The sequence below is a fragment of the Crocodylus siamensis genome, chromosome 2, assembly GCF_052110815.1.
Source record: "Crocodylus siamensis isolate JL-2025a chromosome 2, ASM5211081v1, whole genome shotgun sequence".
In the NCBI taxonomy this organism is placed as follows: Eukaryota; Metazoa; Chordata; order Crocodylia; family Crocodylidae; genus Crocodylus; species Crocodylus siamensis.
This window is the reverse complement of record NC_143396.1, coordinates 290,983,021-291,007,281: the sequence shown is the minus strand read 5'-3', so window position 1 is coordinate 291,007,281 and position 24,261 is coordinate 290,983,021. Positions and strand designations below refer to the sequence as shown.

Sequence of the window (24,261 nt, the reverse complement as noted above, 5' to 3'; positions counted from 1 at the left end):
TGGAGGCCAGAAATAACAAAGCTGGGGTCAAGCCCAGTTCAGCTGACTTCCACAGGCCAGGCCCAGCTGGGTGAAACCGTGCGCTGGGCTCCGGGAGCGGCCAGCTCGAGGGAGAGCGGGGGCAGCGGGGCCACGGCCAGGCCCCTGCCCCTGCCCGCCGTCGGCGCACCTCCACCCGCCCCGGCCTGCCCCGGCGGCGCCGAGAGCCGGAGCGGTGCCGCCCCGGGCGCCCGCTCGCCCCGCCACCCAGCGGGCTGCAGCGCCCCCGCCCGCTCCCGCCCGGCCCCCACCGCTGGCCCGGGCTGCGGGGCCCTCACCTGCCGGGAGCGCGCCGCGCCCCGCGAGGCCTCCTCGTAGGCCCCCACGTCCTCCCAGGTGGCGACGACGGCGCGGGCGGGCGCGAAGGCGACGCCGGGAAAGCCGGCGCGGATGTAGGCGGCCGCCTGGCTCAGCACGTCCGGGGCGCCGTCCTCCCGGTAGTAGACGTGCCCCCGGCCCCCCGAGGTGTCGAGGTCGGCCAGGAACGGCGCGACGGCGGGGAAGGCGGTGGGCAGGTCGCGGTCCACGTACCGCGTCTCGGGGGGCAGGTCCTGGCCCGCGAGGAGGCCGTTGGTGCCCACCTGTGGGGAGAGGCGCGCTCAGGGGGCGCCCGCGGCGGGGCGGGGCGGGGCCGGGCGGCGGCGGCCCTCACCTGGAGGCGGGCGAGGCGCCGCCCGTAGAAGGGCAGCGGCGAGGCCAGCGGCAGCGCCGAGCCCGCGTCGTCGCCCGGCGGCAGCGCCCGGTCGCCCCGCGCCGGCCCGTGAGGGAAGAGCTCCGGCCGGCGCAGCGCGGCGCAGCCCAGCACGGCCGCCAGCACCAGCCCCGCCGCCCGCATGGCCCCGCGCCCCGCGCCCGCGCCCGCGCCGCCGCCGTCGCCGCCGCCGCCGCCGCGCCCCGGCCCCGCCCCCGGCCCCGCCCCGCCGCCGCCGCGCCCCGCCCCGCCCCGCCCCGCCCCGCGGGCACTCCCCCCGCCGCCCCGGGCATGCCCTGCGACCCCCCCGGGGTGTTCCCCGTGACCCCCCCGGGGTATTCCCTGTGACCCTTCGGGGTGTTCTCCGTGACTCCCCCGGGGTATTCCCTGTGACTTTTGGGGGTGTTCCCTGTGACCCCCCCGGGGTGTTCCCCGCGACCCCCCCCGGGGTATTCCCTGTGACCCTTGGGGGTGTTCCCCGCGACCCCCCCCGGGGTATTCCCCGTGACCCCCCCGGGGTGTTCCCCGTGACCCTTGGGGGTGTTCCCTGTGACCTCCCCGGGGTGTTCCCTGTGACCTTTGGGGGTGTTCCCCGCGACCCCCCCCGGGGTATTCCCCGCGACCCCCCCGGGGTATTCCCTGTGACCCTTGGGGGTGTTCCCCGCGACCCCCCCCGGGGTATTCCCTGTGACCCTTGGGGGTGTTCCCCGTGACCCCCCCGGGGTATTCCCTGTGACCCTTGGGGGTGTTCCCCGTGACTCCCCCGGGGTATTCCCTGTGACCTTTGGGGGTGTTCCCTGTGACCCCCCCGGGGTATTCCCCGCGACCCCCCGGGGGTATTCCCTGTGACTCCCCCGGGGTATTCCCTGTAACCCTTCGGGGTGTTCCCCGCGACCCCCCCCGGGGTATTCCCTGTGACCCCCCCGGGGTATTCCCTGTGACCCTTCGGGGTGTTTCCCGTGACTCCCCCGGGGTATTCCCTGTGACCCTTGGGGGTGTTCCCCGTGACCCCCCCGGGGTATTCCCTGTGACCCTTGGGGGTGTTCCCCGCGACCCCCCCGGGGTATTCCCTGTGACCCTTCGGGGTGTTCCCCGTAACTCCCCCGGGGTGTTCCCTGTGACCTTTGGGGGTGTTCCCTGTGACCCCCCCGGGGTATTCCCCGCGACCCCCCGGGGGTATTCCCTGTGACTCCCCCGGGGTATTCCCTGTAACCCTTCGGGGTGTTCCCCGCGACCCCCCCCGGGGTATTCCCTGTGACCCCCCCGGGGTATTCCCTGTGACCCTTCGGGGTGTTTCCCGTGACTCCCCCGGGGTATTCCCTGTGACCTTTGGGGGTGTTCCCTGTGACCCCCCCGTGGTATTCCCTGTGACTCCCCCGGGGGTATTCCCTGTGACTCCCCCGGGGTATTCCCTGTGACCCTTGGGGGTGTTCCCTGTGACCCTTTGGGGTGTTCCCCGCGACCCCCCCCGGGGTATTCCCTGTGACCCCCCCGGGTATTCCCTACGACCCTTGGGGGTGTTCCCTGTGACCCCCCCGGGGTGTTCCCCATGACCCCCCCGGGGTGTTCCCTGTGACCCTTCGGGGTGTTCCCCGCGACCCCCCCAGGGTATTCCCTGTGACCCTCCTGGGGTATTCCCTGTGACCCTTGGGGGTGTTCCCCGTGATGCCCCCAGGGTATTCCCTGTGACCTTTGGGGGTGTTCCCTGTGACCCCCCCGGGATATTCCCTGTGACCCCCCCGGGGTATTCCCCGTGACCCTTGGGGGTAGTCCCCGTGACGCCCCAGGTAGTCCCCGTGACCCCCCGGGGTATTCCCCGTGACCTCCCCAGGGTATTCCCTGTGATCCCCAAGGTAGTCCCTGTGACCCTTGGGGGTATTCCCTGTGACCTTCCAGGGTATTCCCCGTGACCCCCCCGGGATATTCCCTGTGACCCCCCAGGTAGTCCCTGTGACCCTCGGGGGTACTCTCTGTGACCTTCCAGGCGTATTCCCCGGATCAGTACTCTGATCGCCCGCACTTGTCTTCCCCACTGGACTCATCAGTGGCTTCGAGTCCAATCCATGAAGAGCGGGAGACAGTCCCTGCCCCCCCGGCCCCAGTAGAGGAATGGCGAAGCAGCCGCAGGACGTTTCTCAGTGTAGTGACGGTCCCTTCTCTGCCCTCCAGCCGAGCTGTCGTGAGCCAGGAAACCAGCGACCGCCTGAAGTCTCAGGACCCGTTCCCCACGCGGGTCAGTAAGCTCGTCGAGGGTGCAGGTGGCTCGTGACCCACGGCATGCCCTCCCGCCCGCGTCAGTGCGGCACGCAGCGGGCTGCGCAAGAACCGCAGCACAACGCACCCCACAAGATCCAGATCTACACCGACCCCAGAAGCGGAGGCCTGCGCACCATGTTAGGAGCAGACCATACAGAAAGGTTGGGCTGGAGATGCAACGAAGAAGATGACCACGGCGAAAGAGCTTCATCCCCAACGCCAGCCTCCAGCCCTCGGGATGGCAGCTGCCCTGCCGGGCCTCGTCTTCCCTCGCCCATCTCAGAATGAGCGTTGGATGGTTTAAGGTGAGCATGTATTCTTGGGCCCTCGCCAGCCATGCTGGCGGCAGGTGCGGTGCTCGAGCTCAGTCAGCCGACCACGTCGTCTTATGGCCCTCCTTCGCATGCCCGAGCTCTTATTGACATTGGTCATTGTGCCTATTGCTGGCTTTCTGGGCCCCCGGTGGCTTCTGCCGGGCGGTTGGTTGCACACTTCGGGCAGCGCAGGAATCAAAGCGGGGTGCAACTGCCCCACCGCACAGCCCCCACATCCACCCTGGTCACATCTAGCCCAGCCCCCTGCCCGAGGCAGGAGCATCCCTATCCAATCCATCCCAGACAAATCCGTCATCTACACGCTTGGTAAAACTACCACCAACCCTGGCACACCACAAAGCATCACCCGCGAACCTGCCAGAGGGAAAGCAGGCGGACCCCGGCAGCCGAGCTCCTGCTGCTGTAGAAGACTGGTAGTGCGCACTCAGGCATGGGTGGACGCAGGATTTTGAAAAAGTGGGGTGCAGATGGCAAGGTGCATCATCACATAGGACCCGACACACGTTTTTCTCCAATTTAAAATAAAGTAGAAGCTTTAGAAATACGGATGCTTTGGTTTAAGATTGAAGCAAAAACAAAGATCACCTCATTATAATGACTTAACAGGAGTGTGCGGGGCTGTGAAACAGGAGCCTTGTGACCAGGAGCAGTGAACAGGCAGCAGCATGGCCGAACAAAGGCTCGTGGGCAGGTGAAATATCAAGATCGTGAAAAAGACGAGCAGGTCGTGAACATCGGTGGCACGAAGGGTTCAGGTGGATGAGAACGAGCCATTAGCGCTGCATGAGTAGAAATGCTGCTGCCTCTGCCAAGCCGTTGCTTTTAACCTTTGGGTGGAGCAGGAATCACAGCGGGGTGCACGTGCACCAGTGCAGCCCCCTGGATCTGCCCGGCTTTCCGGCACCACGAACAATGCAAGAGGCCAGAAGCGAAGCAGAGGAGCTGCCGGAGCTGCCGATGCCTTGCTCCTACTAGAAGGAAAGCTTCTAGGTTATTTTAAATCAGAGAAAAATGTGTGCTGTGTTATATGGGATGATGCACCTCTCCACGGGCTCCCCCCTTTCAGCCTTCGAGGTCTACCTATGCGTGCGTACACAGGCACGGGCAACCGGGCCTGGACAGAAGGGGGGCCGCAAAATGATGATGATCGTCATCATTATCTCTGGCAAAGGGGGGCCCGGTACTAAAGGTTTGCCTGGCGCTGCCAGGAGTCTAGGTATGGTGCCGCACGCGTGTAGCTGTGTGTGTGGCTTGAGGGGTGATCTGGGGGACTCCCTGGCTCAACGGTTGCTTGCAAATGCGTGGGTGCGATGGTCGAGGAGGCTCCTGGCCGTGCTGTGCTTCTGTAGCCCGGGGCGGGCTCGGAAAGCTGCTCGTGTGTCAGGCTCCCGCGGGGCGAGCGGCTGAGCAACCTGACACAAAGGTGGCTCTGAGTGCTGGCTGCCATTGGGACTGGGCAGGAAATACCGTTCCAGCCCTGGGAGAAATTTGAAATCTCGACTCGCGTGTCCCCCTCCCGTCCCAAGCTGTAAAACCGAAATGGTGAACGCGGAACAAGCCACAATTTCAAAAAAAGGGGTCGGAATCTAAATGCCTTGTTCCAATCATTTCAGAAGGGTTTGTGTCGATTTTTTCACCATTTTTTAAAAACCCTTGTATTTGCTTGTTTAAAATGGAAACCAACGTCATTTGAGCTCATTTCAAACAAGGGAAATGGCCCTTCTGGGGTCTTTTTTCAGCTTGAAAGCAGTGAGTTGGGACATGTGACATTCAGGGTTTTTTTCCCTGAATGTTTGAACCCCAAGCGGTTGTGAGAAATCATCAGTTTACCAGGGAAGGGAGTTATCATGCAGAAAAAGTCTCCGCGAGCTCCAGGCCATGGAGATAAGCAGGAGCCCTGATGAGATATTCCTCCCTGTAATGGCCAAATGCCCACACAACTCCCGGAGAAGACTGGACTCATGAGACTTGTGAGAGGACATCATCACCCTCCCCTCTCTCCGTGCAGCTGTTGAGGGGAGCTGTCCTTCCCTGCAAGGGTGGAAAGAGGGATCTTTTAGGAGATTTATTTTTAAGGCATTTTTTGAAGCCCCGTGTTTTGGGAGTTATCCCTGGGCTCAGGCAGGCTGGGGTTTCTGCTGGATTCCTTCCCTGGGATTTTTGCTGGTCAAGGAGGCATCTGATTGCGTCTGGCCTTGTGCTCCCGGGAAAAGTAGCTTCAGTTATTATCGGTCTTCCCCTATTGTCGCTGTGCTGAGGAAGAGGCCTCCCAGCACCTCCAGCGCTAACATTTAGAGAGGTAGATGGGTCCCATCGTGACAGGAGCTGAGCACTTCCCATCAGGGCCTCTGGGCTGCACTCCTTGGGCTGTTCCCGCTGCTCTGTAGCATGCCCGTGTTGCAAAACCAGTGTAAACCTGCGTGCACAGAGCAGTCAGGGGTATGTCTGTACTACCTCCCCAGCGCCATCCAGGTCCGGCCCACTCACCCCAGCTCCGCGCCCCATGTCTGGCCCATGTCGGGGCAGGACAATGGGGCCATGGGACCCACAGCCCCCGAGCAGGCCAGCGGAGGTGGCTGTACCCTGCAGTGAGTGTCATGCATGTATGTTGGGGCGGGCATCAGTCTCTGCTGCTGCTTTGGAACGTGTTTGTGCTCTCCAGTAGCTCATACAAGAGGCTTTGTCTGGTCGCTGCTGTAATCACTCTTTCATTAAGAGGGGGAGAAAAAAAAAGAGATGTGCTTATGGTCGGCTTTGTGTGCTGGAAGGCAGAAACAGATCCAGCCACTTCCCCCACCCTGCAAGGGCCATAGTGTGGAATACATTTGCATGCTGTTAACATTTTTAACAACTATCGCCAGACACAAAAAGCATCCAGGACCGTTACCGGGTCTAACACCTTTCTGCCTCCCAAAGGTGATAATCCTGAAAGGGAATTTACAAAATACCTTTCACAGACGGGCCTATGAACTTCCCCTCATCCATCTACCAAATACAAAAAATCATGGACTAAATATAGACATTGGATTTATGACACATTATAACCCACCTAGCATCTCACTCCCCAGGTAAACCCTCCCCAGGCATAAAACCGGAGAAGTCTGAAGAGGGCCTGGTGGTGATTCGTGGCTGGCGGGCCAAACCTGCGTGCCCGGAAACTGTCCATTGCCCAGACTCCTTGAACAGCAGCCGGCACCTCCTCCCCTGCTCCGTGGCCGGGGGTAAAACCCACCGCGCTCCTTGCAAACAAAGGGCCCCGGTGCCCGCTGTTCTGAAAGACGGATTGTGTAAGTGCAGTGCAAGGCTGACAGCCTGGTGGATGCTGGGAGGGATTACGAACGGTTTATATGCTGCCCTTCAATGTGCACCACCCATAGGTCCAGGGTGGATGCAGAGGGGTGCAGCGGTGCAGTCTCACCCTGCTTTGAGTCCTGGCCCACCCGACACCTGATACCGACTGCCTGGCAGTGGCACCAGCGTTTCTGGTTAGGCAGCACTGAGGGAGTCCCTTGACTCCACAGCTTATTCTCATCTACCTGATCCCTTCCCGACTCCTCATTCTGCAGGCCTTAACGACCCTCCCACCTTTTGAACGGTGTTGATGTTCCACAAATAAACTATTATTTCAGTAAGGCACTGGATGCATTGCCAAGACGTGCAAAAAGGCTATGAATCTGAAAAGCGAGGTGCCCATTTTATTCTGATGGCTACAGGACAAAAGACACTATGTGTTTGGATTACTTCTTGCCTAGCTCCTTGTGATTTTATACTTAACCTATGATAGAGCAAAGCAATGCATGTCCCCATAAAATGATCTTTGTTTTTGCTTTGATCTTAAACTGAAAAATATAGACCTAGGTCCCTGGTGTATTAGTAAAGCTTCTAGTTTCTTTTGCACTGGAGGGAGAAAAGCCTGCATTGTGTTTGGCGGGGCGACGCACCACATCATCTACATCCCCTTTTTCAAAATCCTAGCTCTGTCCATGCCTAGGTCCATAGCCTACCGGAAGGGATCAGTCTGAGCCCTGGATGTTCCTGTTCAAGAGCAGGCTGGGACTGGGCCACACTGCATCAGCCTTCTTACAATGACAAATTTCTCTCGGAGGAGCTAGGCAGACAAGGTTCTTTGGGTAAATCTGATATCTTTTATTAAACCAACTCAAATAGTTGGAAAAATTCTTCTTAGCGAGCTTTTGGGCACAAACACCCTTCGTCAGGCTGAGGAAGCGTCTGCAGATGGTCTGTACTCTTCCTGGATGGAGAGGTAAAGCAGCCAGAGGCCAGTACACAGGCAAAAAGGGCAGTCAGTTAAAATGGAAATTGAGGTGGTCAGTAGGTGAGAGAGACAGGTGAGGGGGGCAGGAAGGGGGAATGGATGTAGCTGTTGTGGCAGAAAGCCACCTTGGTTTCTCCCCAAAATCTCTGCCCTGTGACAATGTGGTCAAGATGGGCCAGCACCGAGGAGTCACACCGCAGCCTGTCTCTTTAGGTAACCTGAGCTGGCTGCAGTCCTGAGGGAGGGGGAACCTGCTCCCTCTGCCCACAGGACTGGCATCAGCCACCCGGGTGAGGGGCATCTACCTGGGGGCTGGAGTCTGCCCGGTAACTGGTGATGGATTTCACATTGGTTGGTGGAGAACCAACCGGGGCCGGCCTCCACTGGCCCAGGTGAATGAGGTCACAGGGGCTGTATAAGTTAGGACGGGCAAGAGGCGTCATGAGGTGAGGCAGCAGCCATGCGGGAGACACAGACAAGCCTTACCATCTGAAACTGGCTCTCTCTCCCCCAAAACTCACGAGCAAGGAACGGCCTGCCTCCAGAGGGGAAACCTCACCGGCCTCTGGAAGATGCTTGTGAGTAAGCTACTCAACCTGATTAGATATTTAGCTGGCAGTTACTCAGATGCGTGACCAAAGGCTACCTCAGCCACACTGTTTGCTCGTTAGGATTTCTAGGATGTTGCTCAATCTTGTACCCTATTTTCACCCTCCCTCTGTAACCAATAAAGTCTTCCTTTGTGACTGGTGTAGGAGACTTATTGAGGGGTGGGTGTAAATTATGCCTAAGAGACCCCTTATGTCTGCGGACTAAGGGAGACTTTACTTTTTGCCCCCTTGACTTGTGGAAGTGCCCCAAGTGCCTGTACCGGGTCGAGTACCCATAGGACATTAGGCCTGTGTTTCCCCAAGGACACAGGGCCGAGAGTGAGTCCATTCTCGGGGTGGTGGCAGCTACGTTACCCCCAGGCTAGCGCGTGTGCTCCAGGAAGGGGGTCGGCCGGACATGAGGTGCCCCTGGGGAGGCATTCGGAGCCTGGCAGGGGGTCGGGCCCAGGGAGGTGGGCAGCTCAACGCAGGAACGCCCTTTACTGGCCCCCCCCACAGCTGTAGTCAAAGGATGGGAGACAGGAGGGTGGGGGGGAAGCGAATGAGAATAGCTGGTAAAAAAGTGAAGGGTTTACCTGAGGAGTGAGATGCTGGGTGGGTTATAATGGGTCATAAATCCAATGTCTATATTTAGTCCATTATTTTTTGTACTTGGTAGATGGATGAGGGGAAGTTCATAGGCCCGTCTGTGAAAGGTATTTTGTAAATTCCCTTTCAGGATTAGAACTGAGAGCTTGGAGAGAGAGTGGTTGTCTTGTGAGAAATGTGCACCCACAGGTCATTGGGTATTCTTGTCTTGGACAGATTTGCGGTGTGCACTCATTCTGGCACAAAGTTGTTGTTCAGTTTCTCCTACATATTTTCCATTGGGGCGTTTGGTGCACTGGATGAGATATACCACATTTCTGGAGGTGCAGGTGTGAGATCCAGGAATGGTGATGGCTCTGTTGTGGGATGTAGTAATTGTGAGGGTGGGAATGTGTTGGCAGGTTTTACATTTCTTGTTCTGGCATGGTCCAGATCCATTCAGTGTGTCACTCCCGTGCCCTTCGTTCCCTCGCCGGTGGTGCTCTGAGAAGCAGGGGGTATTTCCGGTCTTCCCGTAGGCTCCTGCAATAGCAAAGCGCTGATGGTGCTGTACGGAAACTGTGACAGACATGTCCCTACAGCCTTCTTCACTGAGGGGCTTTGAAGAAGGCCGAGTGGGCATCTGTCTGGGTGATTTAAGAACAGAGCATCCTTCAAGGGGTTGGACCAGGGGGTCCTTAAGGTGCCTTCCAGCCCCACAATTTTCCTGCTGCCCTTTCCTCCGCACATTCGCAGTGACAGTCGCACCTCTGTGGAGGTGTCTGTTGTCCCCGCATCTTCCCCTAGCTAGGTGAGCGGAGTGGCGTCTTCTTAGGGGCATGCCAATCCCATTCCTTGTGCTCTGGTTTCCCCGGGTACCCCGCTTTTGTCCTTGCCCACTCCTTTGCTGTCACTGTTATACTCTGGGAGGTTGCCTCCGGAGAACCAGAGCGCAGTCCTCTGCCCCTCCGCCTTGTCCCTCGGGGCTCTGTCCGCCTGGTCACCATTTGGCTGGGCCTCTGTTAGCCTAGAAATAGTCTAGACCAGCGGTTCCCAAACTTGGGACCCACTAGTCTAGACCCCTGTGTGGGGCATCTTCAGTGGCCTCCTTTTCTCCCCTCCAGGCTCTCCCCTGCCTCATGGCCTAAAGAGCAAGCAAAGCCAAACACAAATGCAGGCAATTGCAGCTGGGGTGTTTTTCTCTAAACTTTCCCCCAGGCTTCTCAGCTTTGCTGGCTTCTCCCAGTTTGGGCCCTCCTGGGCCTACTCCCAGTTCCCTCTCCAGTCTCTGGTACTGCTGCTCAGCATCCTGCACAGAGAGCTCCTCCAGTTAGCGCAGGCAGGGTCAATCTCCAGTTCCTCGCAGGATTTTGCTCCACTCCCAGCTGTCAGGTCCTTCCTCCAGCTCTGCCCAGCTCAGACTGCCTCCCTGCATCGGGTAGGATACGCCTTGTCCAGGGTTGTGCAGCAGGAGCTATATCTAGATCTACTGAGTCCCAGCCCAGTGCTAAGATATCCTTCTTCCAGGGGACCTACAAAAGCTGCAGTGTGGGAGCTGGTCCCACTGAGGCCTTCTGGAGGGGGGACCCAAAGGCTGCAGCCAGGGCTAAGCTGGCTGAACTGGGGGACATGAATAGAGATCAGCAGCCTCGTCCTCACCCCCTCCAGCCCATGGAGAGTGAGCAGGTCTGGTCCGTAGCCCGTGTGCTCCTGGGACCACAGGGTCCAGGACTGTTTGCAAACACAAGGCATCCCTGCAACATTGAGCAGAACCAGGTCTTTTTGTTGCGCCTCCTCCTCTGTGCATTGGCCTCTAAAGCCCAGTGCATAGGGATAACAGCAATATTTAACCATCGGTATGGCAAGCCAGGCACGATAGCTACCGAGAGGCTATGGGGTGGCAAGTGTGAGTTCCTAGGGTTTCGTGGCGGAGCATTCCCTTAGCCCCATGCCTCTGCTCCTTAGAGAGGAGACTAGAAACTGAATCCTGTGAAGATAAAGGGAAGAATCAGGAAACATTACTTTCCGCCAGGACATTTGGGAGACCAAAGTGGATTCCAAGCGACAGTGACGTTGCGTGTTTGATGGGGGGCTGAGTGCTGCAGCATGAGGCAGGGGCCCAGAACGGGACAGAAATGCTGGTTGGCCCTTTCACCAGAAACCCTCATTTGACTTCCACGATCATCCCTGGGTTCGTTTCCACCATATGTGGGTGCTGCTCAGTGCTTGGGGAAGCGTGCTCCTGGTTCTCTTCCCTGCTTCCTGATTTCTTGGATGGGGAGGACAGCGGGCAGCTGCTTTAAACTTCCTTCCGGCTCCGGCAGGAAAGCCTTCTCCTAGAGGAAGGGCTGGCAGCCTGTCTGGGCTCTGGTTGGTTTAATTGCTGCTGTTTCTGTCCACTTTTGGCACAAGCTTTGTGAGTGCAGAGAATTAAGCACCGGCACATCGCGCTGTGGTCTGGTCAGAGAGATCGTTAATGAGGACAGCCGGAGCCCTGTTAGAAAGGACTTTTATTTAAAAAAAAAAAACTTTTCAGAGGTGCAGACCCTCCAGCTTCACCGCATAAAGCAATGGGTGGAGGGATAGGCCTGGAGGACACTTCCCCTATGACTTGTTATCTCATAAGTGCCCCCCGCAGGGCTTTGTGAACCTGTCGGAAGTACGGAGCCGCAGCCTGGTGCTGGACTAGCCTGCCCGCTGGTCGGATCCAGGGTAGGGCAGGGCCAACTTCATGTGGATGGGGTGAGCATATGGGCAGGAGAGCAAAGGACTGCTCCGCTGCTGACTGCGAATGAGCCTGGCACTAATGCTAACCTAAGGGCTGAAATCCTGGCCCCATTTGAGTCGATGCAAGTTTAATCATAGATTTCAGAAGAGCTGGGATTTTACCCACAGGCAAGTAGGGCTGGGTGGGACCTCCCAAGCCTGCTCTGATCGCAGGTGACCATGCAATAGCTGAACAGAGTAGTCTAAAAGGCTGTTTACAGGCATGTTCCAGGAGGCTACCCCACACCGGGAAGAGGGCAAGACAGACAAGCGCCCCACCAATGCCTTGGCTACTGCAACAGCAGGGAATTTGTGCTGTAAAATAAAATATGCGTTGATAGCCCTGCACTGGCAGGGGTGGCACTAGACTGCCCTTGAATCCCTTCCAGCCCTGGGGTTCTGCAAGTCGGCGATCCCCGGAGAGGGCCAGGCACCACGCTGCGGAGGATATAAACTACTCCAACGCCCTGTGCTGAACATGTCTTTTCCTGGCCCCTCTGGGAGGCCACCAGAAGCCTGGCAGCATGGGATTCATCAAATCATGGAGAAGCGGGGCTGAAAGGAAGCTCCGGAGGTCATCTAGACCAACCCCCTACCTGAGGCAGGATCGTCCCGATCCAAACCGCCCCGTACAAATCTATCATCGAAACTCGTCGTGAAACGTCTGCCATCCCTGATGCAACACAAGGCATTGCACCCTAACTTGTCGCAGGTAAAGCAGGAGGCCCACAGCAGCCAACGTCCTGCTTCTCCAAAGGTTGTTAATTCGTGCTCAAGAGATCCCAGGCAGAGGCCGTGCCCCCGCTACAGAGGAAGGCAAAAGCTCTTCCAGTCCTGACCAGTCTGACCATGGGGTGCAGTTCCTTCCTGATCCCAAATGTGTCAGTGGTCTGACCCTGAGTGGAGAGGTAAGACCCTGTAGCCAAAAACCTCCAGCTTTGGTCCCAGCAGGGGCGTTGGCACAACCCCCCGCCTGGGCTGTGACCAGCACCCAACGCTTGTTACTGCACCATAACAGGGTGCAAGAAGCATTCATAGGGAAACAGGGCTGGAAGGGGCCTCACGAGGTCTAGTCCAGCTCTCCACATGTGTACGGACGCTAAGGGAGAAGGGTGAGCCAGGAGCACAAGCCCGATGGCAGGAAGCACTATCGGAGCTACGCAGCCCAGCCGTCCCGACAGGCAGGCTCGGGGCTGAAACATGAGCCGAGGGCATCTCTTATCGAGGGTCTGGTAGCGGGCAGGTCCCTGACACCCAGGGCTCGAGGCATCGCCCTCCCCACGGCTGATGCCTGGGGTGAGAGACGGGGGAGGAAGGCTGGCCGCTGCTGCACTTCCCGACGACGGCCAGGCAGGGACGTAACCTTTGCCCTCCGCTCCCATGCACAGCTTGACTTTGGGGGATGCAGCGGCAAGGCAGGCGGTGCTGGATTTTTAAAGGGGGAAAATTGTTGGGAGGCTTAAACAGCATAAACAAACAGCGAGAAGGGGAAGGAGGATGTGCCGGAGACAGCTGGGGGGGAATATCCTTCTTTCCATTCTTTGTGTGACTCATCTGTTGGCTTTCGAGTGAATCCCATGCAGCTGCTCGGCTTTCTGTCCTGGCCAGAGCTCCTTTGCTTGGCCTCTGGGAGCGCTGTGGCTTACCCACGAAACGTGCTCCTCACCCCCTGGCTCGATGGCGAGGGGCAGGACATTGGCCATTGACTTCCAGGAAGCCACCCTGAAATATCGAAATGGAGCCTGTGCCCCTGTGCGGGTAGGAATGGGTGCACTGGCAGGGTGACTTTCCCTCTGTGGTGCCCATCATGGGCCCCAGTTGAGAAGACGCCTCTGCTGGGGAACACACTTGGGCCCAATCATTCCCCCATCTGTGATATGCAAACGGTGAAGCCTGCTCTGAAACCCCCTTTCTGGACCGGGGCCAGAGAGGATCAGTGGGGACAAGGAAACCCACATCTGGCGGGGTCATCATGGGCTACACTGCCAACCGACTGGGCATCGTAGCAGCAGACCAGAGGGCTGGGAGTGCCACACTCAGACATCGCCAACCCTCTACACGCTCGTGCCCAGCACGCCCTTGGAAAGGAGCAGGGGAGGTAGCTGCCCCTGGAAATCATGCTGTGTGTGAATGGGGTTACGCCAGACCAAGCGAGTACTGGAGATGGAGAAAACCTTCCCAGGCATCCAAAGGGTGTGTTCCTGTGGACAGCAAATACTACCCAAAGTTTTCTCGTCCCTGAGCATCAGGTGCGGCTCAGCTGCCTACAGCCTGCCCTGTTCACGACCACGTGCTGTGGACGTGGGGAACATAATAATCAGTGGATGAAGACCAGCCACTTGTCTCATGTAGGGCTGGCCACTAAATAGTAATTGAGTGGTGAAATGTTATGGTCACTTCCAGCCGTATAGAGCTCACATGTTCGTGGATGAATGGACTAATTCATAGCCCCAAACCCTTCATGCAGAGAATTTGGCAATCCGACCACCTCCAGGAGATGATAACCTCTCAAATAAAGCAGAGCAGCTGTGGATTTGCCCTCAGTCATGGCTGGGGCTGATTGCTCCTTTTTGGAGATGAATGTGGAGCTGGAATTTTAACTGAGGTTTTTGCCCTCTTTTATTGCTGCGTGCCGCTGCACGTAGATGAACCCACACCCCAAGCCACCCATTTAGCAAGGGCGCAGGGCTGCAGGATTTATAGCTTGTGAGAGGTAACAATGACAAGAGAAACGTGCTCTTTTTTTTGCTTGAAGAAACATGAACCTGCATTCCCAAAGCTGACAGAGCCCCCAGGGCTCGTCAGCCATTTCTTGCAGCACACCCGTATGACCACAGCCCGTAACAAACACCAGACACCCCGATGCCAGGTCCAGCCCATGTGCCGGATAAGAGGTGATGGACACAGATCGGGCTTTGGCCTGGGGCAAGTCCACAAGGAGCCATCTCAACCGGCTGCTGTCTGCTGGATGCTGACACAACCCCGGGAATCCGAGTTAAAGGAGGTGGGGGAGCACTTGTAGCATCTTCAGGACACGCACTTCAGTTCTGCCCATACGGCGCCGTTACTCTCAGAGCACCTAGGAGTTTGTCCTCCTAATACCAGTGCACGGTGGGAAAGGGCTGTTGCAGGAGTCACTGAGGCACAGAGGCTAGGTGACTTGCTCAAAGCCATGCAGGAAACCTGTGGCAGAGGAGGAAGCTGAGCGCGAGTCTTCCAGTTGCCATCCATCTCCAGGCTTGTGGGGACCAAGCTCTGTCGAAAGATCAGCTCTGAAATCAGCCGGCACTTGAGGCACCCAGAGGGCTGCTCCGGCACAGCTGCGGCCTTGGAGCTTTTGCAAGCGCAGCAAGTGGCTCTTGCAAGCTGCGTGCAGGTAGCCGAAAAGCCACGCTGAGCAATGATGTGCTACCCCTGGCCAAGGGGAGCTGCCACCTGCACCATCCTCTATACAACCCCCTTCAGGTATCTGAAGACTGTTATCACCCGCCACCGCCAGCCCTCAGTCTTCTCTTCTCCAAAGAGCCTTGTTGCATTAGGGTCCTAGCTTGTACCACGGAGCAGGATTTGGGAGGCCTGAAGCACCATGTAGATTGGAAGCCTCTACATGTTCAATCCCATGCCGGTTTCTACAGCCATGGTGCCTGAGCAGGGGCACGGGTGTACTCAGTTGTGCATTTGAACACTGGCATGTCCATGTGCTCATGCTTTGGCCCTCCTTTCATTTTGCCCCCCATACGTTGGCACCCGGCGCAGGGCATATATCTCAGCACTGCCTGATGGGCCTTGAGGAGAGGCTGGGGGCCTCCATCCTGGGTCCTGTGGGCCCTGGGCAGGTTTGGGACAGGGGGTGGGACCCCCACTTTGATTCCTGCTTCACCCAAACTTTCCAACTGACTGCCAGCACGAAGACTAGATTTTGTTTAATGACTCTGAAAGCGTGCGTTTCATTCTCATTACTGCAGGACTAAAGAAACGGCATCTTCTGAACATTTTTTTTTGCCTATTTTTTGCATTTTTAATACACAGTATATGACACAGCAAATGCACACACATGCCGATACAGCCATACTTGCTTTTTCTTTCGTCATAAGGGGAATAATTCTGGCCTGAGGTCCTAGGCATATTAGTGAAGCTTCTAGTTTCTTTTTACGTGGAGAAAAATGGGTGTTGTGTTATATGGGATAATGCACTTTGCTGTCTCCTTTTCAAAATACTAGATCCACCCCTGCTGTGGGCTCATGCCTTAAGGCAACATATCAGCCATTGGTCGTGGAGGACTTTCTCGGTGGGGTTTCTCCCCCCGATTCCCTGACCTTGAACACACCACAAGAGTCACTGAAAAATTCATAGCTCGTGGCTCTTTCACAAATGGAGCTGAGGAAGTCCTTGCCGCGTGGCTCTCAGCTGTCAGAGGGGCGCAGACCCCGCTCCCGGGGCCTGTCCAGCAGCACATCACATGCCGCCCACCATCTGCCAGAGGGACGCGAGCGCCTTTCCCACCCCGCTTGTTTTCCAGGCCTCGGTGGCAGCTGCAGCCAGCGTGGCCGACACTCCTACAATCCCCGGAGATCACTGTGGGCTGCAGCTCCCCAGGGCAGGGCCACGTGGGAGCGGGGCAGCCGCGCTGGCAGAGCGTGAGATGCAGCCTGCAGCCGTGACTCATATTTCTATGTCTGCAGCAAATGTCTCAAACGATAGCGAACCGGGCGGAGTGGCTCGCACGTCCCCCGCTAATTAATGCAAGCTGTTGAACAAAAAACAGCGATCGTGAATTAACCTCATCTGGACACAGATGATGAGGTCCCGTTCACTTCGGGACACGGTTCGGTCCCAGTGGCAATGCTGCCGTGTCACGTCAAACCAGGGCCCTTCCTCGGGTCGGAGGTTTCAAGTAAAGGTCCTCGGAGGTCCACGATGGCCCACAATGCAATAACGCACACATAGGTCGGGATAGTCTAGGAATGGCAAATCCTGCATACTCGAGGGGGCTTTGAGGTCTGATCCAACCCTAGGACGCTGTGATGCTGTGGGTGACATTTCTTCCTTGTCTGCTTCCCCCGTCGGTTGGTAGCTGTTCAGTGCACGAGGTCTCAGGAAGGGCAATGTGTAGCCCTGTATCTCGGGACATTAGGACCGACTTTGTTTTGTCTCCACGTAGGCTGATTCTCTCACTGCATCCTTCATGATAAGGTGGGACCATAACTCATTTTACCACTTCCTCATTAAACCTAGCTTGTGCAAAATGGTCACTGACATAAAGGATCATCTCATCCTCTGCCATTCTGGCCAACGCAGGACCTCACGTGCTCCAAATGTGGAATCGTGCTGGGGACATTTCTCCATGCCAGCCCCCTCCTAACGCACTGGTCTCGGACCTGCCTCACTGGCTCCTGGAGATGACGTTGGAGCAGCCTGTCTGGTGTTTTTCCAGGCTTGTGAAGTTTGCAAACAAGAGCGTGGGCCGGGGAGGCTTCGGAGCATCTGTGCCAGGACGTGCTGCTGTATTAGGGCAACGGAAATGGTTTGGGGGGCTGGGGCTCATGACTTGTGAGGAGAGGCTGAGGGAACGGGGCTGACTGAGTCTGCAGAAGAGAAGACCGAGGGGGATTTGATAGCAGCCTTCACCTCCCTGCATGGGGTTGCAAAGAGGATGGAGCTGGGCTGGTCTCAGTGGGGGCAGATGACAGAAGGAGCAATGGACTCAAGCTGCAGCAAGGAAAGTTGAGGTTGGATATTAGGAAAAACTTTCTCATGAGGAGGGTGATGAAGAACTAGAATGAGATACCCAGAGGGGTGGTGGGATCTCATCCTTGGAGGCTTATAATACCCAGCTCGGCAAAGCCGTGGCTGGGATGATGTAGCTGGGGCTGGTCCTGCTTGGAGCAGGGGTTGGACTAGACGTGACTCCTGAGCTCCCTTCACACCCTCGTTTTCTATTCTATGATTCCAGCTCGTTGAGAGGCTAAAAGCCCCACCTCCGGGAACCACAGAGGATCATGGAAATAGTTCACGTTCCCACCATGCTGTCACCCGTGTCCAGCGTCGTGCAACGGCACTTTCTTCCCACAGGAATATTGACCCGTGTCTGAAGGGCTGGTGGTGACTGAGCGTTTTGGGCCGTGCTAAAACATCCACCGGTTAGCCACTGCCTGCCACTGCTCCTGGGCTCTCCTGCACCGAAATCTCTTCTGCTACAACGTGCTGCTCCAAGGTGAACAGAAAAAGTCAGCACCAGTTAGCAGGAACCAAGCGCGAAGGAGCTGCTTCTGCAAGGGGCTGGTTTCCCGTTCCTACGAGGTCTGTAATACGTATGGCCTTGCTCTGTAGGGTCCTACGGGATGCAAAGTTTCCTCCTGTCCAGCTGTCTGCTAGGGCTGGAGCGCGCGGCCTCTTCCTGCTTGTCAAAGAGAAGATCAGACATGGATGGAAAGGCAGAGCTGAGCTCAGAGAGCGCAGCACGAGCAGGAGAGGACACTGAGCAGGGCAGAGGCGCTCCGGGCGCAGCTCCCAACTCCAGCGTAGGCAACAATTAACGCTGCTGAGAGGGAGCAGCTCGGAGCCTCTTTGTGTCATTTGGCCGGTGGCCTCGTGTTTGCTCCAGCCCCCTTGGCCTGGCAGCTGCATTCTTCAGATTCTTGCGCGGATGCTGCCGCACGTGACCGGGGCTGCAGGGGGAATTGCTCAGGGCTGCTGGGTCACAGAGATCCTCTGCTGCAGAAAGCGATGGCAGCTCCCAGCCCTGGACGCTCTCCTATACACGGCTGCCCCCCAAGGAGCTACTACAGCTACAGGGGCGCTGGTCGGAGTTAGGGGTTGCATACGGCTTCACGGGCACATCGTCGCAGAATCATAGAGAAATGGGGCGAGAAGGGACCTGTGGAGGTCATGGAGTCCAACCCCAAAGCGACAGCTTGGGCCACGGGGAATAGCTTTCCATATCCTCTCTTGGCTGCATCTTTGCTGCAGCAAGGATCAAGTCCAAAGCTTGCTGGAGGCAGTGAAAAGACTCCCACTGCTTTCAGGGGCCTTCAGATCAAGCCCTGGGCCCCATGGCCGGGATCCGCTGCTTGGGCACTAATTAGGTGTAGCTCCATTGCCAGCAGTGGTTTGAGTGAAGGGAAGCCCTTTATCCCCAAATTAGGACAAAGGGAGCTTCTCTGTTGGCCTGGGCGCCGAGAGAGAGCACGTCTGTCTCTTCTCAAGAGAGTCACTCCACTGGAAGGCTAAACACAAGTTTAACTAGCATTTGGATCAATGAGCAAAATGCAGAAACGTGCTCGCACGCTTGAAGGAAAGGGTGGAGGCTGGACCGAGCCCTTGCTGGCCGTTCGGTTCCTTTGGTCCCCGTTCCCCTGACCCTCCTCAGGTTTACGACCAGACATCTACAGTCAGTAATGATATACACTTATTGATAGACACATCAATGATATGCACATATTAATGATATGCCTCTATCTCTATGTGTTGCTTGGCCAGATTCAGATACTTTTGTTTTGTTGAGACTTGCAGAGCCGGACAGGATCGGCTCTCTCGTGGACGTGGAAGGTGTCGATCAGTTGGGAAGCTGCCCTTCGGGAAGGGAGGATGCCGTATCTCCCTCCTTCACCGCGAGAGTGCACCAAGTCCCACCAGCTTGTTTTCTTGTCACCTTATTTAGGGTCTTCATTAGCAAGCCGCCTTTTATTTTTTTACCAGCCTGTCTGACACACCAAACACATCAATTAAAACTAAACGACATCCACGGACCCTGCCTACATGCGGCAGTCAGGCTGGTTTAACTTAAATTGGCTCTCAAACTGGAGCAAAGGGTGGGATCTCATAGACTCATAGAAAATGAGGGTTGAAGGGAGCTCAGGAAGTCACATCTACTCCAACCCCTGCTTCAAGCAGGACCAGCTCCATCCACGTCATCCCAGCCAAGGTTTGTCTATCTGGGTCTCAAAAACCTCCAAGGATGGAGAGTCTACAACCTCTCTGGGTAACCAGTGCCAGCTGGTGTAAAAAAGGTTTCCTAATATCAAACTTCAAATTCCCTTGCTGCAAAGACTGGGACCATTTTGCCTCCGTCTGTCATCTGCCACCTCCTCCCCTCATTCAGGTTTGAGGTCGACTGGCATGCACAGTCGGGCCAGGATGCTGTGTTGCGATAAGGCTGAGAGGGGCATTAGGAGCTGTCACATAACACCAGAGCCCTGGGAGGGGGAGTGCAAGGGCAAGGTAAAAATTGCACGGCAGGGCAGATCCTCTCCCCGGAGCGCAGAGAGATAGGTGCAGCCGCTCCTGCCCCACGGGGAGAAGAGAAGAGACAACAGGACACAGGGAAGAGGGGTGTCCAGCTATCCTAGGGGCTGCAGCAGGGTCCTGGGCCCGCCAGGATGTGGGTGGATGAGAACCAGGTAGCACAGAGCAGCATCCTTGGCTGTGCTCCCCACCGCTGCAGGTCACAGTATTGCACATCCACATGGAGACAACCCCACCGGCCTTGCCAGCTGCCTACCAGAGCCCCCAGCCCCACGGCCAGCTCCATCAGCCTCTCCCCTCGCCTCCTGGAGCAGTGGGGCACATCTCCGCTCTGCTACCGGCCTGCTTTGTTCCATTTTTTTTTGCAAATATATAGATGTATATATAACTGTACCTCTAACAACCAGTCATGCGACTGCTCTGGCTCACTTGACAGACCAAAGCACACTGACAGGTAAACTATTTCAGTCCCATGTTAGTCCTGTGGCACGGTTTGCACCACGTACCCATGTGCCCAGCGCAATTCCAGCGCATTCGCTTGTCGTCGTTGTCCTCGCTGTCCTCACCATTATCCTCCTCATTGCTGGCCTTAGAGCCTGTGCCAGTCCCCTCTCCACCATATGAGGTCCGCTATCTCTTTCCCATGGTCCTCGCCTGTCTTCCTCATTTCGCTTAGCCCCATTTTAATACAATCCTCGACTGTGGGGGCTGAGTGCCTTCGGCGAGCAGGTTCCTGGCCTGCCACAGGGCAAACCTGAGGCAGGAGATGAACTGGTCGAAGCGAGCTGTCGAGCTAGCAGCCTGCTTTAGTCCACAAAGGGAGAACTACCAAGATTTCCCTACGTGGAGCGAGCCGTGCACCATCGCTGGAACAAAATCATGTTCCCCCTGGTTTCCCACCTGGTGCATCAGGCAGATGCAGATCGTCCATGTAAATGCTAGAAAAGCAGGCTGGAAACTGCAGGAAACCCTTGGGGCCTTTCCCATGCAGGGAAGGATTTGCTGTGGCGACCGCTCCCTCTGCCGGGCAAAGCACGAAAGATGCTTCCCTTCCACCCGCTCCTGATGTCTGGCCCTGGGACCTCTGCAAGAGCCACCCTTGATCCGGGGGGGAACCTGCCTCCAACAACGTCAGGCCAACTCTTCCCGTCGCGTCCGACAGCAGCTGCAAGGAGCCCAGAGCTTCAGAAAACCAGATGCCCGAGGGGAAAACCTGGTCCAGGGGGCAGCTTGGTGCTTGACTTCCCTGGGGCTGGGCAGGGAGACAGGGCAATGCATTTGTGAAACATGCCCCCCAGGGCTGTAGTCTGTGACTTGGGGCTTCTAGGGCAGGAGACGTGCCGAATGGGGTCAGGCCCCAAGTCCACCCAGCCCAGCGTCCTGTCTCTTGCTCAAAATGCCCGTTAGAGGGAACGAGTTAATTGGCAGATGCAGTTCTCTCCTACGCCCATCACTGCCTGCAGCAGGGACCTGGGGACCTGATGCATCATGAATATCGTAGGAGAACTGGATGTCGTCCCCTGGGCTGCAGCCACCGGACAGCCAAGCCATGGGCCTGCCCCTGCGTTTGGAGCTAGAGATGGATAGGGCTGCTGCGATCTGCTTCCCCATCTCATCAGGGCATGGCAAAATGCACTTGCAGTCACTGGGGTCTGGGCAGTGAGGGTGGTGTCAGAGAGCTGCCCAGCAAGGGACAACTCATCTGTCCCCAGAAAGGCCCTTCCAGCAGCATGCTTGGCCTTCCTGTATTTGCTGCATGGCTGTGGTCATTAGCGGGGCTGCGGCTTGCTGGTGGACCTAACCCCTGTCCTTTCCAGCCTGACTCCCTCTTGTTATACCTCGTGAATGGGCTGAGATGAAATCTCCAGCAGTGCCCCTGTGAGCCAGGCTTGCTTAAAGGGATCTGCCAAGAGCAGCACTCAGGTCCCCCCCAGCACCATGCATCCCCACCAGGTACAGGCCTGGCCTGCTCAGGCAGCCGGCCAGTGAGCGGGGCGGGAGGCCTTGCAAGCAACTATCTAAAATCCTCATTAAACTAACAGGAAATACTTGGGGCTTATATTAACAAGTGGGTGAGTGTGCACACCTGCGTGCTTACAGCACCTTGTCAACCCAGTGGATGAATGTGTTGACAGTGCCAGGGCTTGTGCGTGTGCATGCATGTGTGTTCGTGTGGGTGTGTATGCATGTGTGTTCATGTGTATGCATGTGTGTGAGAACGAGAGACTGTGTTAATGCAGAAGCCTGTAAAATATTTTTGGGTGCTGTGTCCTGAACTGTTATACCTTTGGAATACCATGTTCTAGACCTACGCACATCCATAAAACATGTGCACATACATGTACGTGTACCTGTACATAAACACATACATATATATACACATGCATATATACCCATACCTAAAGGGAATGATTAAATATATCGACCCAGATTCTAGCTGTATGTCCGTGTTGTCCTAGGATTTTGGATATCCTTGAATGGAGTGACTCCAAATTGACACAGGCAGAGGACGCAGCCTCTTGTTTCTAATGACATTAGTCAAACTCTTAATCCCCCAGAACGAGCCAGAACTCATCAGGGTAGTGGAAAGGAGAGCCAGGAACTTGGTGTGTACTTACTTTTTAAATGCACCCAGGAAAACATGAACTCCCTGTTGCCTTTAGCATTGAGATCAAACCTGCAGAAACACCGGCCTTTTGTCTGCTTGGCCAGGGTTCTTAATGGCTGATGTGGATGTTGGCTGCTACTGCAAAAAAAACAGCACTTCCAGTAATGAAAGAGCCCCACAGAGAAGGTTGGAGAGGCCGGAACAAAGAGAAATGAAATATAAAGCTCTTTGCTGCAACTTGAAATCAAGACCTTGTTCAGAAAGTCTTAAATACCCCATTTGGGAACAGAGTCCTACTGCCGGCAGAGAGGGACCCTGAACGGGGGGAAGTGAAATGTGCAGCTTTCAGGGGAAGGAAAAGCAGTTAATTGTCTTCTGCTACCTTAGAAATCATCGAATCATAGAAAATGAGGGTGTGAAGGGAGCTCAGGAGGTCACACCCAGTCCAACCCCCTGCTCCAAGCAGGACCAGCCCCAACTACATCATCCCAGCCAAGGCTTTGTCAAGCTGGATTTTCAAAACCTCCGAGGATGAGAGCCCACCACCTCTCTGGGTCACCTGCTCCAGTGCTCTACTACCCTCCTCGTGAGAAAGTTTTTCCTAATATCCAACCTCAACTTCCCTTGCTATAACTTGAGCCCATTGCTCCTTCTGTCATCTGCCCCCACTGAGAGCACTTGCTGCATGGACTTCTGCTTTTGCATTCAGATAGGAGTGTGCGCTGTCTGGGAGGGTTATCAAGACAATTTTGGACCCATGAGGACAAATCTGACTTGCCCACACCAGCCATTGCATTTCAGGTCCATGACTGTTTAACGTATAGGTAAGACAGTGGCATCAGATGGCTCTCTTAAATGTGGCCTTTCAAACAGTATTCAACCTAAGGCCTATGGGCTGGATCCAATCACAGATCCAGAAATTTGGCAGTGAGGGAAAGGTGGCAGCATTCATTGTATCTTGATCCTTTCTGATGAATGCTGCCTCTGCTCTCCCAGCACCCAGATCCAGCACGTGGGGTCAGGCCGGCGCGTGGGATTGCCCTGCAGGGGTATTCGGGGCACAGAACCAGCCCAGTGCTTCGAACTGCACCCATGGATCAATCCCATGCTGGATCTGATCCCGTGTTACTTCCCCTACCCATACGGCTGAATAGGTTGAGCACTCCTGACCTACAGCCTTTGAAGAAGGCTGTGATCTCCTTAGTTTTGGGGGATCAGTGCTTTTGGAGGCACTCTTGCAGGCAGCAGCGGGCTCTGCTTTTTGCCTTCATCTCCCTAATGAGGTTCACACTGGGGGTAGAATTACTCCCTTGGAAGGGGCTATTGGCATTTGGGATGAGACCCCCTCCAAGAAGCTTGCGCCCCGTGTGCTGTTTGTGACCACTGCTGTTCCGGGACTGATACACCTGGAAACAAAGTGAGCTGCATGATGCGTATGCCAGTGCTGCCCCTGGTGACTGGCCCCTGAACCTGAGCCCCTACATGAGTTGCCCACGAGGCAAGCACCCCTACGGCTTGCATTGCTGGGTCCTCCACTGGTTCTGCCCTGACTCCTGTGTGTCTGAGGGCCTAGCCCACGGCTCTCTGTGCTGAGACGCTCTAGGGGTCTCTACGACTCCACTGCAGGGGGATTTGTCCGTCCTTTGGGGGAGCCGTGGGATGGGCATTGGGGGACTATCAGGTGGGCTGGTCACCAATACCCCCATCAGGGCTTAATGCACCTCCAAACATGGGTCTCAGGGCCCCAGTGTCTACTGACAGCATCCAGCCAGGATTTAGCCTTAGCAGCTCAGTCCTGGGAGCATCTTCACCAGCCACATTGGAGGCACGGACGGTTTCGCTCCGTGACCTGTGCTCACGGAGCTCCC

At 56.5% G+C, this 24,261-nt stretch overlaps 1 protein-coding gene across 1 annotated transcript in view; it reads right to left on the bottom strand.

Annotated features, from left to right (window-relative positions):
* NID2 (nidogen 2) overlaps positions 1-928 on the bottom strand; it is a 30,239-nt gene extending 29,311 nt beyond the window's left edge. The window contains exons 1-2 of the mRNA XM_090034410.1: positions 692-928; positions 318-620 (exon numbers count right to left, since the gene is read on the bottom strand). Of these exons, the coding sequence (XP_089890536.1) occupies positions 318-620; positions 692-874 (486 nt within the window). The 5' untranslated portion in view covers positions 875-928. The remainder of the gene's footprint in view (positions 1-317; positions 621-691) is intronic.
* Positions 929-24,261: the final 23,333 nt, after the last annotated feature.